This window comes from Sus scrofa, chromosome 16 (genome assembly GCF_000003025.6).
Source record: "Sus scrofa isolate TJ Tabasco breed Duroc chromosome 16, Sscrofa11.1, whole genome shotgun sequence".
NCBI lineage: Eukaryota > Metazoa > Chordata > Mammalia > Artiodactyla > Suidae > Sus > Sus scrofa.
The window spans coordinates 44,177,314-44,196,639 of NC_010458.4; the positions used below are offsets into that span (position 1 = coordinate 44,177,314).

Genomic DNA, 19,326 nt, shown 5'->3' on the forward strand with positions numbered 1-19,326 from the left:
TCCCCCCATCCATTGTTTGACAAGTTATCAATTGACTAACACTTGACTTTGCCCCTGTTAATTATGTTAGGATAAAGACTTCTTTTCTTGCATTAATTATGATAACTTTGATTTGCAGGCATGTACTAACCACATTTGTGGTTAATGTTTTCTCTTCCTTTAAATCAGATATTTTTGTTGAGGTAAATACGTTATCCATCATACTTTGGTGGACTTTTTTTTCCTATTTTCAGACTGATGAAGTATTTCTCGAAGCCCAGATTCAGAATATTACAACCTCACCCATGTTTATGGAGAAAGTTTCATTGGAGCCATCTATAATGTACAATGTAGCAGAATTAAATTCAGTCAACCAAGATGGAGAATGGTAAATACAAACTATGAAGTGTTTATTTTTATTTTGAAAGATGTAAAATTTTCTTAACATTGTCACTCGGGTGGTTTATAATTTTTTTAAATTATAGACTTAATTTTATAAGAAAAATTTTATATTCACAAAAAAATTGATCGGAAAGCACAGAGTTCCCACATGTCCTCCTTCTCACTTACAGGGTCCCCTATTATTTACATCTTGTTTTAATGTGGCACATTTTTTACAATCGGTGAACAAATATTAATATTTATTATTCACTACAGTCCATAGTTTAGTGTTCACCTTTGTTTTATGCACTCTGTGGTTTTTGACATATATAATGACATGTAGCCATCATGACTATATTATGTAAAATAGTTTCACTGCCCTAAAAATTATCACTTGTAGTAGACCTGTTCATCCTTCCCTTCCCAAAGAAATAAGGTCCTAGCCATTTGTACTTGAAGAATTTTTTTTTCTTTTTATGGCCACACCTGCAGCATATGGAAGTTCCCAGGCTACGGGTCAAATGGGAGCTGCAGCTGCTGATCTACATCGCAGCCACAACACCACACCTGAGCCACATCTGCGACTTACACCACAGCTTGCAGCAATGCTAGATCCTTAACCCAGTGAGTGAGGCCAGGGATTGAACCTGCATCCTCACAGAAGGGTTGGGTCCTTAACCCCCTGAGCCACAACAGGAACTCTGTATTCTTTTAATTTTTATCATAGTTCAGGGAGATTAATATAGAACCTTTCATCCTTATCCCACAAATGATAAGACTGAGGCATGGGAAGGAATGATGAGAAATTAGGGTAAGAGTGAGCAGTGAGTTTTAAAAAGAAATACCCTCTCAATGTCAAGAGAAGTGAGCATAGGAAGTGGATGATTTAATTTTTTTGAAAATGAAATACACATCTTTAGCTAATTTAGATGAATAAATGTAGGGGTGACATTAATATGAATAAGAAGGTTAGAGCTGGAGAAAGTACCTGATTTTATTAATCAAGAATGAAAAATTTGCTTTTATCTTATTTTGGTGGTTATAGTCAAGTTTGTAACCTCTCATACCCCCACAGAGGAAAACCATAATTTTCCACTCTTTTCCTGATCTTTTAGTTCATTTTGAAAATGATTATTTAGTTAAGAATGGTTTCTTTTTACTCTAATTTCTTCCATAATTTTAGAGAAAGGGGGCAGGGTATTTAAGGGTCTGATTTGTATGCATTTTTTCAGTTAATTGATACATATCCAATACTTTAGGTAGTGTGCTGAATTCTGTTAGAAAGAATCTCAAGATTTTCCATATCAACTTAAAAAAATTAAAGAAAAATAAGTCCCTCTTAGTACAAGTCCTTTTCATTTGTGTTGGAGCCACCAATGTGTTGTATTCTAGATCTTTGGGTGGTAAATCATTCAGTTCGTGTCCAGAGGATCAATCCCAGCTGTGGTTTTTCTTTTAAAAGATTCTAGGGAATTTTTTTCATCTCTGTCTCCACCCCTCAGTGTAACTACCTTTGGGTCAAGAGCATATTTGCAGCCAATGGATACACGCCAGTACTTGTACTGCCTAAAACCCAAGAAGGAGTTTGCAGAAAAAGCAGGCATCATTAAGGGAGTAACAGTAATTGGAAAACTGGATATAGTATGGAAAACAAATCTAGGTGAAAGGGGAAGATTACAGACCAGCCAGCTGCAAAGAATGGTGAGTCTAGAAAAAAATGCTGTTAGGAGTTTTGGTGTGTGGGGGGTCAGATAGTTAGAACAACTTAAATTTTCCTAGGTCTGTCACTAAAAATCAGAGTACTATAAAAGGCATTAATATTGTAGAGAATAAAAAAACTAATAATTTCACTGATCTCTAAGTAGAAAATTAATATTGAGATGAATGGGAGATGTTGAAATTTATCCTTCATACATAGTTTTTGAATTTACTAAACAAAATATCTGCATATCAGTTGTTCCCTCCTATGGTGATTCATGCTCAGTGTTTTTCTGACTTTCACTGTTTTTCTGACTATTAAAGTTCTCTTTTTTTGCTGTCTCTTGGAACTCTTGGACTTATACTACATTTACCTCCTCAGTTCATACCTTTTTTTAAGATATTTAAGATGTGGGTCATCTGAAATTCAGGTGAGTCCCACTCCAGTTTGTCCTATAAACATTGGCTGGATATTTTACCTAATTTCCATTCAGAGAGTATGGACAGCTACTAGGCTTCCTTTTCCCGTGCTGGTGAGAATATGCTACAGAATCCTTCCTTTATACTGAATACTACCTACTGAGATAGATTCTAAAATTTACTTTTCTTTTAATATTGGAGGTAATAATTGTAAGGGAAAAAAAAAAAGATTATCACTGAGCCTATTCTAAAATACAGCCTGATTCTATGGTCTGTCTCTGCTATTGTCTTGTGAACGGATATGATTTTCTTCTTGGATCATGTCAGTGATCTCCCTGTTTAGACAGTAACCTTAGCTATGTAGTGTTATATGTGTTTAAGCTACAGTATCTTTGGAAAGCATCCCTTTAAGATCAGACTCCCTGAAATTTCTTTACTATTAACCTCTGAGATTCATTTTAATGCTATTAAACATGGACTAATTATATATATATATATATATAAAACAGTCAGGGTCTATAGTGCTATTGTGCAGGTAGTAGTAGGAAAAGAAGTTACAAACAGTAGAATGGCTGCGTTATCTTCATTAAAATGGAAAAGTTTTTTGTAATAGATGTATGTTAACTGTACTGATTTTTCTCTTAGGCTCCAGGTTATGGAGATGTTAGATTGTCTTTGGAGACAATCCCAGATACCGTTAACCTAGAAGAACCATTTCATATTACTTGTAAAATAACAAACTGCAGGTAATGCTAGTATTTCTTCCTCACCTACCTAAGAGAGAAATTTTAACCCTTTTAAATATGCTACCTGCTTGTAAGTTTCCTCTTGCTGTATAGTCTTCTCTGATGTTGACATTGAATGCTGTAAAGTTCATCTGGTAGGTATATACTACATATTTTAGAGGTCCTACTATACCAGGCATTTTCTATATTTTATTTCCATACATATGAGGTAGGTACTAATTATTCACATTCTGTGCAAGTGAAAGCCAGTTTAAACATTGTGACTTATTCATGCTCAGAGCTAGAAAAGATGGGGTCAGAATTTGAAGTTGGCTGTATTTGACTTCAGAGTCCTTCTTTTCCTTGTTTATACTTCTTTCACACTTCAGCTACTAAAACATGAACTAGTAGGTTCTTATGGAATAAAGCATTGTGGATTTACTGTAGTAAGATAGATTTTTCTGAGCCATACTTATACCTGAACGGTATCCTTAGTATTAAGTAAAAATTGGTTATAAATTTAAGGGATAATCACAGATTGGAAGACAAGGTTTTGATAGTAGTGTATAATCTATCTATTGGGAAGCAAAGACCACAGGCCTTTGAAGCCAGAAAAAACTAGGATTAAACCCCAGTCTTATCACTTTGCTACTACTTGAGTTAATGGTATGTATTATTAGTTGGGGCATTTTGATAATATTCTGGTAATGAATCCCAATCCTCATTGTCTGAATGTACAGTCTTTTCTAATTATGTAGCCCTTTCTAACTTAACGATATTAGGGAGATAAGAAGTATTCATCCTTCAGAATTACAAAAATACCCCTATAAAGCTAAACTGCCCACACATAATCATTCCTTTCTCTACCATAGAAAATGTTAATAGAGTTTTTTAGTGACATTAATATAGTGCTGTAATTGTTAGTCTTTTCCTCACTGGATTATGAGTAATTCAAGAGAAGGGATCATGTCTTATCCAGCATTATAAAATGGCATTGCCTGCTATATCATAGGAGCTCAGTAAACAACACACACAGAATAAAAATGCTGTGCGTATAAGGTGTACTTTCGGGGTTTTTGTTTGTTTTCCATTTTCTTATGTTATAATAAATCAGTTATTGACCAAATGACAAAGTGCTATAATAAATCAAGAAATCCTGGAGTTCCTGGCGTGCAGTGGTTAACAAATCCGACTAGGAACCATGAGGTTGTGGGTTTGATCCCTGTCCTTGCTCAGTGGGTTAAGGATCCGGTGTTGCCGTGAGCTGTGGTGTAGGTCGCAGACATGGCTCGGATCTGGCGCTGCTGTAGCTCTGGTGTAGGCCGGCGGCTGTAGCTCCAATTGGACCCCTAACCTGGGGACCTCCACGTGCCTCGAGTGTGGCCGTAGAAAAGACAGGAAAAAAAAAAGAAAAAGAAATCCTGTTTATTTTGGTGTTCGCTTTACCTTTTGGTGACTCAAATAAGTTTTGTAAAAAGCATTTGTTTCTTAGATCTTCAGTTTCCTCGTCTATAAAAACAGGATTACAACCACCCCCATAACACACAAATACGTACAACATATACTTACTGAATTTTTGTGAAATTTAATGAGAAACTTCATGTAGTGTACCTAAACTGATCTGTGGCACACTGAACATTTCAAACCTGGGGGAGACAGAGACATATAAAAGCTAAGTATCATTAAGTCAGTATGTCTAAAAGTCAAGTTTAAATTTAAAATTTAAATAAGTATTTAAAAATGTGGAGACAACTATGAAGAGGAGAAAAAGAGCTTAAAGAGTTAAAGTAGTCATGAATGGTGGTACAGTAGCAGACTCTTTCTGAGCCTTTGGGTTTTTTTTTTTTTTTTTTAAAAAGCAATGTGCATATATTCATTAAAAGTTTTCTTAATAAATTTATGTTCAACTTTGATTATCAGTTATAAGCAGAAGCAGTCTTTTCATGTTAAGTGACCACCTGAATAATTCTACTTCTTATAAATCTTGCCAGTCATTTCCGTGCTATCTGCATGGTAAAGGAACATAGATTAAGTAGATAAAACACTAGACCAGACTCAGTTTTATCTTTTTCTTTCCTGTAGAGTACCTAATAGAGTTAAGAATGATATATAGTAAAAAGATTAGACACAGATGTCTGGAAGTCTCCCAGAGAAATGGCAAAACTGTTCACAGCTTGGCACCAGGGAACCAGTGTTCAGTAAAAGAACCAGAAGGCCTACATCCAGACATCAGATTAGTCTCAGTGCCAAAAGATACCGTCTCCTTTCATTTTCCTGATCCTGTCTTAAGTAAAATAATAATCATATGATAACTTTTCATTTATCTTCCTGGTTTTCTCCTGGACACCTAGAAAAGAAATTCACTGGCAAGAGAGAAAGAAATATCACAGTACCTCTTTGTGAAAGGAACAAGATTTATTCCTGTTTTTCTGATTCCTCTAGCAGTGAAAGGACGATGGATCTCGTTTTGGAAATGTGCAATACCAACTCTATCCACTGGTGTGGTATTTCAGGAAGACAGCTTGGAAAGCTCCATCCAAGTTCTTCTCTCTGCCTTGCCCTTACTCTGCTGTCTTCAGTACAGGGACTGCAAGTATGCTCTCTTTTCAATAATTTCAGTATTTGGGGGCCATTAGCCCTTAGTCACTTATTCTATTCATTCTTTCTCTGGTCATCACCAAGGAATGAAAACTTAGGTCTATATTTTTCTCTCCATAGAGCGTCTCCGGCTTAAGACTAACAGACACGTTCTTAAAGAGAACATATGAATATGATGACATTGCACAAGTCTGTGTGGTATCTTCAGTCATTAAAGTGGAAAGCTGAAGAAAATTTCTAAAATTATGCTTTTCATCGACTTTCCCAGAACTTTTCTGTATTTTTGTCACCTTTGTAAAATGATCAAATCAACAGTAAGAATAATTCTATATTATTTAAATTTCTTTCCTGTAAAACATTTAAAATATTAAATATGTGTTTTGAAAAGAACCATCTAGTGATTTTATCTTCTGAGTTACATTTTACATGAACATTTGTATATTTTCTACACATGCTATTTTGTTTTCCTTTTAAATGACCACTGGACTTTGATCTCCCAAAGCTCCATATCTGAGGCCATTTGCCCCTACCAGGAATCTCAGACACCAAACTTTTCATGTAAAGGGCCAAATACTAAATATTTTAGACTTTATAGGACATGTGGTCTCTGTTGAAAACACTCAACTTTGCTGTTGTAGTATAAAAGTAGCCAACAGGCAAAAAATGTGCAGCAGCATTTAAAAAAATAGGCAACTGGCCAGATGTGGCCTGCAGGCCACAGTTTACTGACTTCAATCTAGAAGGTACAGTTGTTCTTCAAAATTTCAAAATTCATATCATACTTTATTTAGAAGTATTTCTGTTTGCCTCAGTTATTTTCCTCCGTCAACAAAAAAAGTTTGAAACAGCTGGGGTGGTCCTTGTATGATCTTGTATTTGCTAACACAGTATGAGTTTTTCTGGTTGTTTTCAAGACTGTTGTACTGGTATCTATGTTTGTGTACATGCAAACACACATGTCTAAGTTTCAATTACTAACAGCAGAGCAGAACTGGTTTTATTTCTCAAATTGCTGATTATTCTCCTAACTCTGAACTAAGAAGCCTGATCATTTCTATTTCTAAGCCAAAAAATCCTGGTGTTTTTTCCATTGAAAAATAAGCCTTATTTTCATAAGGCATACTTAAAGGATTTCCAGCTTCTGATATTTGATTTTGAACTCTTCAGCCTGTATTAATATTATAAAACTTTCTGTCTCTGCATGTAATCATACTAATTTAGTTATGCCATAAACAAAACAGTGAGAAAGACTTTATACAACTTTGCAACATGAATATAATAAGTTTCAGTATTTTGAAAACAAAAACTAATCCTGTTAAATAAAAACTTATTTTGTTAAGTTGAAATTCGAGGATATATATATATAATTGCTTAATTGTAACAGTGCATTAAGTCAAATACAAAAATTGATTTTTCTTAAATGCATAATTATTTATTGCCATGACAAATTATTTGGTCCATAATGAAAGCTATATTCAGATTGAGATTTGCCCTTAAGTTGGAGAGGTAATTAATGAAATGTCTGTGCAAAATAAAGTGCAAGCAGTGTAAAATTGAAGTCTGTCTTTCCTTCAAAATATATACGATTTTTAAAATTTTTTTATTATAGTTGATTTACAATGTTCTGGAAAATGTATATGATTGATTAAATGATGAAATAGGACTTTATAGCCACTGCCCTAGGTCCTTCAACTGATATTCAAGCATCCTCTCCTGACAGAACCTTCTATTTCACTCTGTTTCAAATTTTAGAAGTAACATTTAATGATCACTTGGAATCTGCTATATAATTTGACTTAATTACAAGGTCTTTTATAAGCAGTAACCTAGACACATTCTTTAAGTAAAGGTTATATAATGTCATCTTAGAAAGAATCTTTTAAACCATATTATAAAAACTAGATAAACAATTTGATACATAAGTAAAAATGTCATTTGCATAAAAAGGACATTGTAAGTTTTACATAGCATCATAACAGATATAGCTGCTATAATGAAATGTGGTTAATGGAAGTCAGTAGTTCCTAAGTAGAATGGATATAAAGATGTACTTTAATGCCTTCTTGTTTCAGACAAGCAAAATAACATTTGGGGCATTCTTTATAATTTTAAGAGTAGCTAGCACAATCCAGCTACACAGAACTTTGGAATAGCATGCAATGCAGTGATTCCAAAGTGATGAAAGTACTTAAAGGCAAAAATGGCTTGAACAGAATGGAAATCCAGGTAAGTGGACAGATTTCTAGATTTAATTTATTATGGGTAGTATATTAGAAAAGAAACAAACTAGAAAAGTGAAATGAAGAAATACAGAAATTCTCATTATTTCATGTAAAAAGAATGGCTACCTTAACTACAGATACTAACAATGAAGACATTGTTGTAAAGTGTTTTTTTTCTTATAATGTCTTTGATCTTGGTATCAAAGTAATGGCTAAATAAAATGTGTTGGGAAGTGTTTCCTCTTCTGTTTTCTAGAAGAGATTGTATAGAATTGATATTAAATGTTTGGCAGAATTAATTCACCATTGAAATCATTTGGGCTTGCAGCTTACTTTTCTAGAGGATATCTTATTTCTTCAGTGAGCTTTGGGAATTTGTCTTTTACAAGGAATTTGTTTCATCTAAGTTGTTAAATATATGGACCTAGAGTTGGTCATAATACTTTCTAAATATCCGTTTAACGTCTACAGGATCTGCAGTGATAGCCCCTCTTTCATTTTGATACCTCTGTTCATATTTTTTCTATCTTACTGGTCAGTCAGCTAGAGACTTAACAATTTCATTGATGCAATAACATTTTTATGCACTCAAAAGAGTTATGCTAAACCTTTTCTTACTCAACACTGAATAAGACTCGTTTTTAATTAAGGATCAACTCTGGTTTTGATTTTTTCTTATTTTCATCACAGTCATCACTTCCCTATGATTAGTTAGTACTTCATTCTATGTAACATTGGAATACAGGAGCTGAATTTAACTTCATTAAAAACTTAAGCTGGTTTAGATGCAATATAGGGGATTTAATTCAGAAGGCTTAGCTTCAAGTCCTGCTATTCTCTGGCCAGAACTATAGGTTCACGTAGCTCTGCTTTGTAGCCTAAGCCTAGGCAGGTAGGTATTTGCTGCTCTGAGGAAAAATCTCTAACCTAGTGTTGCTTTAAATTAGAGACCTTTGCACCTACATCAGAACCACTTGGTACTGTCTGAATGGTAATTCCCAGGCCTTATTACAGGAACTAAATAAGAATTGAAAAGTATGCTGCTGAATCTGCATTTTTCTTTGTTTTGTTTTTTGGCAATGCCTGAAGCAGGCAGAAGTTCCCAGACCAGGGATCGCACCTTCACTAGAGCAGATCTTTAACCCATTGAGCCGCCTGGGAACTCCCTGAATCTACGTTTTAACAAATTCTTAGGTAATTCCTTTTTTTTTTTTTTTTTTTTTTTGCTTTTTAGGTCTGCACTTGCAGCATACGGGAGTTCCCAGGCTAAGCTAGAGGTTGAATCGGAGCTGCAGCTTTTGGCCTTCACCACAGCCACAGCAGTGAGGGATCCAAGCCATGTCTGTGACCTACACCACAGCTCATGGCAATGCTGGATCCTTAACCCACTGAGCAAGGCCAGCATTTGAACCCACATCCTCATGGATACTAGTCAGGTTTGTTACCGCTGAGCCACGACTGGAACTCCCATCCAGGTAATTCTTGCAGTGAAATTATAGAACATTGTTCTAATCTCACAAAGGGAAAGAAAGGGAAAGCTTTTTTTAAACTTCAAGATACTAAGTAATTAGCCTTTTGAGGAGAACAGTTATACTAAGGCCCTGATGATAATAAGTAGTACTGATTTAAATTTTTTTTGTCTTTTTAGGGCCACATATGGACTACTGATTTAATTTTACATTACTTTCAGTTTTCTCTCATAACACATGTGAATCCATTATCTGCTTGCCAACTCTACCAACTGCATGATGAACAAACCAAAGACATTCCAGTTGGAATCAGAACAGTCTCATCCATCACCTGTAGTTAAGGCCATTCTCTAATACTTAATGCCACTTCTCTCCACTAAGTAATATGTATTCTAGTTTCAATAAAATATTTCAAGTCCCCTATCATCAGCTGCATCAAATTAAGGTTAAGCATAAAAGCAACATGCCAAGTCAAATTATTGCGGACGATTACATGAACAAGCAGTGTTAGTGATAGATGCTTTGTGTAAGCCATCAAATAATTAGAGTTTAAAAAGAAATTCAGTATTTACAGGCACATAATTAAATACCACTTAGAAAATCCTTAAGGGCCAAGTCATTGACTAAATGTAGATATATTTCAGAGTTTTCCATGATAAAGTCACAACTAGGCAAACTGTGCTAGTGAACCTGAATTCAACTGACCTAGCCAGTGTTATTAAGGATTTCTAAACGTATTTTACTATGTACTTAGCATAATTGGCCATGCTTTTCAATACCAAACTGCAGGCAAGATTGGTTAAGAACTAAGCAAAAAACCTGAGCATCCTACCTTCACTTTCTATACATTCACATCATCTATTATTTTGTTTTCTAAACATGGAATACTGCTTTCCACCAGCTCTTAAGATTCCATCACCCAACAGAACAAGCAGCATTAAAGATAGTACTGGCTCCTGTGGTATATATTCACTACTGACAGCACTATCCAAGTGAAACCCAGGTAATGAATTTCTTCTCTCTAAAGATGCTACTCAGTGGCAAGTATACTCCTAAATCAGCATGAGAAACCTTTATTCTTGGTCATCTTCTCTTTCACAAAGTTTCCTAACAGAAATTCGGTGCTAGAGAACTCACCAATAAACAGCCCCTACTGTTCAATAGATATACTCTTCTATTAAGTATAGTATACAAATATCATGAAGATTTGAAAATGGAACCCTGGAACCCTGCTATACTGGCACTTAACAAGGCTACTGATGACTCATTTACAAAGGAAACATGTTCAAGTCTGTTTGTGATAAACCTATTATCTAGACATGTTTAGATTTCGTTTTGTTTTGGCCACTATTTACAGCAAACACTTCAGAGCCATCGCTATTTGCATTCTGGGCTAGGCACCCTGGTCAAGTCAGGAATGTTCATCAGTGCTGCTGCTGAACGACCTGCTCCGGATGTGATTTCTAAGCTGCTCTATAAGTTCAGGATTCTGTTGTTGTATCTGCTGAGCAAACTGCTGTCCCCTGTAGTAAAGAGTAAAAAGCAGAATGAATTAGAGAATTTCCAGTCGCACAATACCAATGCAAAAAGAACTGCAAAAGTTGTGGATAATACCCAGATGGAAATGTTTTTCTATAACACCAAGTTTAGATTCATGACTTTGGTACCTGCAAGTTTACCAATGCCTCCATAGAGCATTACTAAGTGTTCTTTATGACAAATGAAGCACCTAAGCTAAACAGTGAGTTCCTGAATTGAGTGACCACCACCACCACCACCCCAGTGCTTAACCACAGATAAGCAAATGGCTATGTGCTTTTGTCGTATGTGCACATACATAATGCAAGGTATTTATTCTTGTAGTCAAGTCTTATTCTCTCATATAACAGCTTTTACACCCAATTTGGGATGCTTATGAAGTCACCTAACAGGACTGATTTTAGAGAGCCAAAGAAATTTAATCCAGATTCCTAAGTGTGTGCCTCCCAACTGCAAGTGCTAGGTATCACTATAATCATGCCACTTAAGGATCTCTCTAAAAACGCAGTATTGCAAGTGGGGTTTACTTAGTTGTGATCACAAACAGGAAGTGGTACTTGTTGCTTCATATAATATTTCCAGTGACAGCATCACACAGATTCCAAAGCGCAATAGCTTAATTAAGCAACTTGGATGGAAGTGAAAATAATGTATTCAAGTAAATGAGATGAAACAAATTCCTATAAAGATAGCATGCACTGGAAAAGTTTAAACAGTTTCCTCAGTTGTCTGAACATTACTGAAAAATAATTTATTGTATATAATTACATATGTACCTAAATTCTTATGTACTTTAAGTAGATATTTAACTTTCATTTACATCCTTAAGTAGCTATTCAAATTGCTGAAAAAGATTTTCTTGAGCTGCTTTTGGGTTCCTACCCTTCAGTCAGAAATTTTCAATTTATAAACTACTTTTTTTTTCTTCTTACGGCTGCACCTGCATCATACAGAAGTTCCCAGGGCCAGGGGTCGAGTTAGAGCTGCAGTTGCCGGCCTACACCACAGCCACAGCAACACCAGATCCAAGCTGCATCAACGACCTACGCCACAGCTTGCAGCCACGCTGGATCCTTAATTGACTGAGCAAGTCTAGGGATCAAACCCTCATCCTCATGGACACTGTGGGGTTTTTAACACACCGAACCACAACGGGAACTCCTATAAACTACTTTAAACTTTAATAACTAATGAGGTCACTGATACTAACAGTAAAAGATAAAAATAAAAAAGAAACCCTTGGTCCCTTCACCTTAGAGACAAACTGTAAAACATAAAGTACTTTTTTACTATTTCTATTTTAATTAACACTTACGCTTGGATGAGGCTAGACAGGTCAGTTAGGCCCCCAACTCCAGCAGCAGGTCCCCCAATAGCGTTTGTCATCATTCCTGACATTCTAGAATAGGCAAAAGATAGATCAAAGGAATTGACATATATTCTGAACAAGCAGGGTACTGGCCAAGGAAAAGCAGGTAGACATATCCACATTGTGTCAAAGATTAGGCCAAATGGATATGGCTTTAAGTTCCAGCTGACTGCCATTTGGACCAGTATTATCATTTCGGAACTAATGTGCTCAAATTTGGAGCCTGACAGGTGGAAGGGGGAGATCTAATATGCTCTTTCTATATACTTACAGCTGTTGAACTTGAGGATTCTGCATTAAACTTGCTGCCTGGAATTGAAAAATGGCATCTCCCATTAAAGGCAGTTAATATTTAGAGATCTTAACAAAGTTTTTTTTTAAGCAAACTCCTTTGCCAATCTGATTAAATACATACTTCTGTCCCTAAAAAAATGCACATATCCATGTACACAAATTTTCATCTATAATTCCAGGGAATCCATGGACTTCCTGAAGTCTACCCATGGCTTTTTCACAAAGCAGTACATTGGCAGGTTAAAAACCTCAGTCAGAGAATCATATCACTACTCTCCCACCACCGCTATTACAAAAGCTCTCTTACTTGTTTCTAAAAAGTTTGAAACTATACAGTTCTAACAGAAAATAAAGCCAGCAAAGCAGAAAAGGAAATATACTCACCATACTAATGAAGGCTGGATTATTTATTAAGCTGGCCATGTCAAAGCTCAATCCAGTTCCTGTCTGTAAAACAATTATGTCTGAGAATTATTCTAACCACTACAATTTGATTAAAATAAACTATAAACGACAAAATATTTCACTAATTTGACATTAGTAACTTACAGGACTAGATACCTCTCTTAACTTCTGTTCTGCTATTTTCAGATTTGACTTATAGGAATCATTTTCAGGATCAAGATCTAATGCCTTCTGATAACTTGTAACAGCTTCTTCAAATTTATTCATGGCAGTGAGGGCCAGGCTGAAAGAATACAGTATAAGAGCATAAAATGTATGATTAAAGAACATCAGGACACCACATATATAGTCAAACATCTATCTTGGTATTCAGTTTGAATCCAGATTACACTACACCACGAGAGAACCCCAGTATTGCACTTAATTTATTCATTGTACAGTTGACCCCTGGACAAGTGTTTGAACAACAGTAAATACTACAATAATACATGATATGAGGTTGTTAAATCTGCAGATACAGAGGGCTGACTGTAAGTTATACATGGATTTTTGATCACAGCAGGTCAGTGTCCCAAACCCCCACACTGTTCAAGGGTTGACTGTACTTTGGTTCACAGGAGTATCACCTCCTTCTAATTCCAAGATTCTGTACAAGTTGGACTCTCTCCATTCTGCTTGGTGATAACCTTGGCTGTCCTACATGAATCAACAACTTAATGATTAGAAACGAACTTTACATTCTCTTCCATTTTTGAGCCCCCTCTGTTAAATAATTTGACTTATGAATGATTAAGCTCCATAAAGATGTTTGAGTTCCCGTTGTGGCACAGCAGATACAAATCTGACTAGGAACCATGAGGTTGCGGGTTCAATTCTGGCCTTGCTCAGTGGGTTCAGGATCCGGCATTACCATGAGCTGTGGTGTAGGTCGCAGACATGGCTCAGATCTGGCGTAGCTGTGGCTGTGGTGTAGGCCAGCAGCTGTAGCTCAGATTCGACCCCTAGCCTGGGAACCTCCATATGCCGCAAGTGCAGCTTTAAAGAGAAAAAAAAAAAAAATGTGAGCTAACACTTTTGTGGTCATGTAACTCCATGATGCTAAAACCATTTTAAGAACTCTGAAGTAGATTTGTGCTTCCTAACGTACCACTCTATTTCTTCCTTCTTAAGAGACATTGAGCCACGATAAATAATAGCAGACCATGGGATATCAGCTAACTACTCCCGAATAAGACATCCTAATTATTAAACAGATGAAATCAGCAAGGTTTATGACTCAAATAACACATTATTATCCCAAGCACAGGTCAAAGAGCTAGTTACTAAATATTTTCCTCCACTTATTTGGAATTTAATGTTGGAAAATTACTTCAGGACTAAACAATAATGGTATATATGGAGAGATAGAAATGAGGTTTTTAAATTTTTTTTTCTAAGTTTATTTTTAACAAACTACTCCAAGTATTTCTTGGCTAACTTATCTCACAGACTTCTGATCTAGATAAACTATAATACCCAATCATAGAAAAAAAAAAAATCTCGGAACTTAATTGTTTTCTACCAGTCAACCATGAAAGATATTTCTTCATAGTCCTCAGTTAATCAACAGTCAATATGTATTATTGGAATCTTACCATGTACCAGATACTATTTTAGATTCCACTATGAAAAAGGTAAAGTGAGTTTAAGAAGATTTCATTCTACCTGGGGAAGACATACAATAAATGTGCAAATAAAGAATAATATTAAAGAGAATGAATAGGGGAGCTGCTCAAAAGCAGCCACATTGAAAGGACCTGAACAAAGAGAAGAAGGCATTCATGTGAAAATGAGAGAAGAAATCTTTTAAGAAGCAGCAAAAGAAAAAAAAAAAAAAAAAAAACCCGAGGCCCTGCCAAGATGCAAGCTTGGTATGCTTAAGGAACAGGACGAAGGCTGAGGAGGAGCACAGAAAACAAAGTGTGGGAAGAGATGGTGTCAGAGAGTATGAAAGGACCATGGTGTGGAGTCTGCGTTTTATTCTGGCTGCAGTAGAATGACATAATCCGAATTAAGCTTTGGAAAGCGCACTCTGGCTTCTGTGTAGAGGTTCAACATGGATGGGGAGAGTGAAGGTGGGAGACCAGTTAAAAAGCTATTGCAGTAGCCTAGGTAAGAAATAGTAATCTGACTAGGGTTGTAAACAAAAGAGCAATCAATGCTTGAATGCAGAGAATATGTGGAAGCTAGAATGGGCAGGACTTGCTGAAAGATTAGATATGTCAGGTGTAATAAGAATAAATGATGACCCCTAGGCTTTCGAGTGGAGGTAGAATAATAGTACATTTACTGAGATGAGCAAGATGTAAGAAGTAATAAAGAGTTCTGTTTGGGACATGTTAAAGTTTAAAATGCCTATTAAACACATAAGTGGAGATGAAAAGTAGTTGAATATATGAGTATGGAGTTCAGATATATAACAAGAGATTCGTCCACATATACAGTTGATTCTCATTATCCACAGTAATTATATTCTACAAAGTCACCGCAAACACTGAACAATTGCTCCCAGGGGAGATAGAGGATTATGTTCCTGTGAGCCTCTAGTCATAACATTTTCATCAACCATTCAATATGTAACTTTGTTTTACATGTGTTTCTATTTAAAGAAAGATTATTTAGTATCATTGATTCACTAGCATTGAAATCACTGCCAATTGCACTAATTCATTCATAAAAAAACTTATCTCACATGTATTTTCTTGATGAGGCACATTACAGCCTTCTCGTACACAGGAGCACTAGACAACACTTCAGCCTGCTTGGTGGTCACTGTGAATAGGCAAATCAACAACAAAAAGCACACAAATGCAAAAAATACAGCACTAAATAGACTGTGAAAGGACACTCATTTTATAGCATGACAGCTGAAACACTGCCTTATCTGATCTCACCTGAGATCTTGTGTGTCAAGTGACTCAAGATTTTTGTTGTTGTTGTTGTTTTTGTCTTTTTGCCTTTTCTAGGCTGCTCCCATGGCACATGGAGATTCCCAGGCTAGGGTCTAATAGGAGTTGTAGCCCCTGGCCTACACCACAGCCACAGCAATGCGGGATCTGAGCCACGTCTGCGACCTACACCACAGCTCATGGCAACGCCAGATCCTTAACCCACTGAGCAAGGACAGGGATCGAACCCGCAACCTCTTGGTTCCTAGTTGCATTTGTTAACCACTGAGCCATGACGGGAACTCCTCAAGTTTTTCACCATGGTGTAGATGACCACAAAAGTACAGTGAGTACAGAATTGGAATTACAAAAAATTTTTTAGCAGGTAAGTGAATTCATAAATACAGAATTCATGAATACAGAGCATTGGCTGTGGTTGGACTTTAAAAGCATGGGAGAGGGTGAAATCAAGAGAGAATATAGACAGAGAAATAGCAACGGCAGAGGAAGGAACGATGAAGCACACCATTATTTAGAAGTGGCAGAGGAGGAGGAACCAGTAAGAACTAGACTGGAAAAGGGAATCCAGTGAAAAAAAGGAAAACCGGGAAGTGTGGTATCAGAAAAGCCTAGAGAATGAAATATTTTAAAAAGTTAATCATGCCAAATACCAAAAGGTGGGGTAGCGTGAGGATACAGAACCGAATATTGACCTTGGCAAAATACAGACAACTGGTGATCTTGAATAGAGTTCTCAGTACAGTGACACAAACAAAGTCCTACTGGAGTGAGCTGAGGAAAGAATAAGTGATGGTAAATATGAGACAGCAAGTGCAGACAACTCTCAGGGCCCTTGCAGAGAAAGAGGAACTGAGGGATGATGTAGGTGGGTACAAGGATAGGTCTAACAGATGATTTTTTATGATCTCTTCACACAGTCATCATCATTGTTAGAGATAAGGCAACTGGTGTTGTGGAAGATCAAGGAGATGGTCACGAGTGGAAAGTCCTGGAGAAGGTACAAAGGGATGAGATCTAAAGCATGAAGGAATGCAGTAGTCTTAAATAAGAACCCTCCCATTTCCACAGGAAAAAAGGCAATCTGTATAAATGCAAATGCAGGTAGGTTGGTGGGTTTGCAAGTAAAAAGATGAGTCGCTTTTCTTCTAAATGCACCTGTTTTTTCAACTGAGTAAAAAGTTAAGAGTTACCATGGAATGTGTAGTGGAAATTTGAAGAGAGTAGGTGTGAGTCAACTCAGAGAGTGGTACGATGAATTTAGAAGTGTAGTAGGATTATCTGCCACACTTGAGACGTATGGCCTTGAATATGAAGTGGGTCTACTCAGTATGGCCATATGATTTTCTCCAACAACCATTCATCATGCGCTAATCAACTCTCTCCCAAGTCACAGAAATTGCAGTCATTTTCTCCCTGAATGTTATATTTATCTTCTTACTAGTTCATAAATTGCAGTGTTAAGCAGGAAATTCAAAACCAAGCCATTAAGAACACCATATGTGGCACTATCTTGGTACTGTTCTAATCATTCTCTCAGAACTTACCCCATTCTCCCATAGGCCTTGCTGTATTTTGAATCAATTGCTATTGCTTTTTCACAATCCTTTATTGCATCTGTGTAGTGACCCAGTTTACTCTGAGCAGCAGCCCTATGAGAAAGAGAAGAGATTTTTATCATAAGAAGCATTCAAGGCACTAATTCGGATTTCTGATAAAACTACATTTTCCTTGTCCCAATTTGTGCATCTTTCCCAGTAAATATCTAAATCAAGATAATTCTATGATCAAATGAAAGCTCAGAAACAAAATTCAGAGAAAATATGCAGTTTGCTTTTCACAGCTTCCTTTGCTAGAGAAAAGATAAACACAAGAACCCTACAGCTGATCTTCCTACTTATTGCTGTTCTAATTTGCCCAAACAGAAAACTGAAAATACCAAGGCATCTGGGATTACTAGGGAGGTGCACGGAGTGAGTGACTGCTGTGAATGGCCACTCAGAGTGCTGTGCTGTTAAATGATCACTTTACTAGTAGGGTTAAGATCATCTACGAGTCTAAGATGAAAACTGAAACTTAACCTGTGGAGCCTAAATCTGGCTGCAAATTAAGTATAGCAATGTACTCCATCTACTTAGCACAGAATCTCACAGCAGTTAAGGACCATTTAATCCCATCTTGGTTACCTCTAACAAAACTTTCCTGGAATAACTGAGATTTGACAATATAATGAAGCCACTGACTCCACTCCACACAATCCTGATAGCAGACTGTTCTCTATTTCCCTGTAGGAGCATTTATATCGATGCTCAGGGCTGTACTAATCAAGTAGAATTACTGTTCTACACACAAGTCCTTCAAACTAAATAGTTCTGTAATGTCTCCTACCCTCTTTCCCACCACCACCCCATTCCTTCTTCTCCAAATTAAGTATTTCTACTTTATTCATTCAACTAAGGTATTAAGAGTGCTAATGTACAGATACTTTTCTAGACATAATGGATAGAACAGTAATCAAAATAATATCCCTGGCCTTGATAGTGCTTAGATTCCTGGGGGGGAGGAGAATAGCTAAGGGTTGACAAACTATAAAGAAAAGGTTGGGAGACCAGTTTTCTGTCAATCTTTATAATAAAGTACATGACTGAGACTCTTCCTTCTCAAACTAAGATTATAAACCTTGAAAAAAAAAAAAAAGCAACACATAGCATTCTTTGCTTGAGTTAAAAAAAAATCTAAATATGAAAGCAGAAGATTCAACAAACCTACTTTGGTAGTTCATGTGAAAAAGCAGTATGAGTTTGTTTCACCAAATATTCAACACAAAACTAAGAGGATGACAAGAATGTCCATTAAAAATGACCACTGAAGAAAAGATATAAAATGTACCACTTCCAAATAATCAGAAAGAAAAAATGAAGTAAAACTAATAGTACAATAGAAGGCAAAAAAAAAAAAGAAAAGAAAAGAAAAAGAAAGAGTGAGAAGCAAAGGGAAAAGAAGACAAAATATAAGATAGCAGAAAATAATTCAAATATGTACACAATTGCAAAGGTACCTAAATAAACATCAGATTATCAAACCACATACATAAGATGTCACCTAAGGAATTCCCATCATGGCACAGCAGAAATGAATCTGACTAGGAACCATGAGGTTGTGGGCTCGAACCCTGGCCTTACTCAGTGGGTTAAGGATCCAGCATTGCCATGAGCTATGGTGTAGGTCACAGATGCAGCTCAGATCTGGCATTGCTGTGGCTGTGGCATAGGCCGGCAGCTG

At 36.4% G+C, this 19,326-nt stretch overlaps 2 protein-coding genes across 8 annotated transcripts in view; one reads left to right on the top strand and one right to left on the bottom strand.

Moving 5' to 3' along the window:
• Positions 1 to 9,033, top strand: part of TRAPPC13 (trafficking protein particle complex 13) — a 39,773-nt gene extending 30,740 nt beyond the window's left edge. The window contains exons 8-12 of one of the 4 annotated variants that reach the window (XM_005672487.3): positions 234 to 367; positions 1,863 to 2,061; positions 3,124 to 3,224; positions 5,649 to 5,796; positions 5,922 to 7,350. In XM_005672487.3, coding sequence (XP_005672544.1) covers positions 234 to 367; positions 1,863 to 2,061; positions 3,124 to 3,224; positions 5,649 to 5,796; positions 5,922 to 6,029 — 690 coding nt within the window. In that variant the 3' untranslated portion in view covers positions 6,030 to 7,350. 4 annotated transcript variants of the gene reach the window in all.
• The window catches only part of SGTB (small glutamine rich tetratricopeptide repeat containing beta), a 41,361-nt gene continuing 29,257 nt past the window's right edge, over positions 7,223 to 19,326 (bottom strand). For 2 of the 4 annotated variants that reach the window (XM_013984820.2, XM_021076782.1), the window contains exons 6-11: positions 17,592 to 17,696; positions 13,244 to 13,382; positions 13,079 to 13,141; positions 12,672 to 12,709; positions 12,347 to 12,430; positions 8,528 to 11,015 (exon numbers count right to left, since the gene is read on the bottom strand). In XM_013984820.2, the coding sequence (XP_013840274.1) occupies positions 10,904 to 11,015; positions 12,347 to 12,430; positions 12,672 to 12,709; positions 13,079 to 13,141; positions 13,244 to 13,382; positions 17,592 to 17,696 (541 nt within the window). In that variant the 3' untranslated portion in view covers positions 8,528 to 10,903. Of the gene's footprint in view, positions 11,016 to 12,346; positions 12,431 to 12,671; positions 12,710 to 13,078; positions 13,142 to 13,243; positions 13,383 to 17,591; positions 17,697 to 19,326 lie in introns of all 4 variants that reach the window. The other 2 variants (XM_003134011.5, XM_005672495.3) reach the window with 2 other exon arrangements.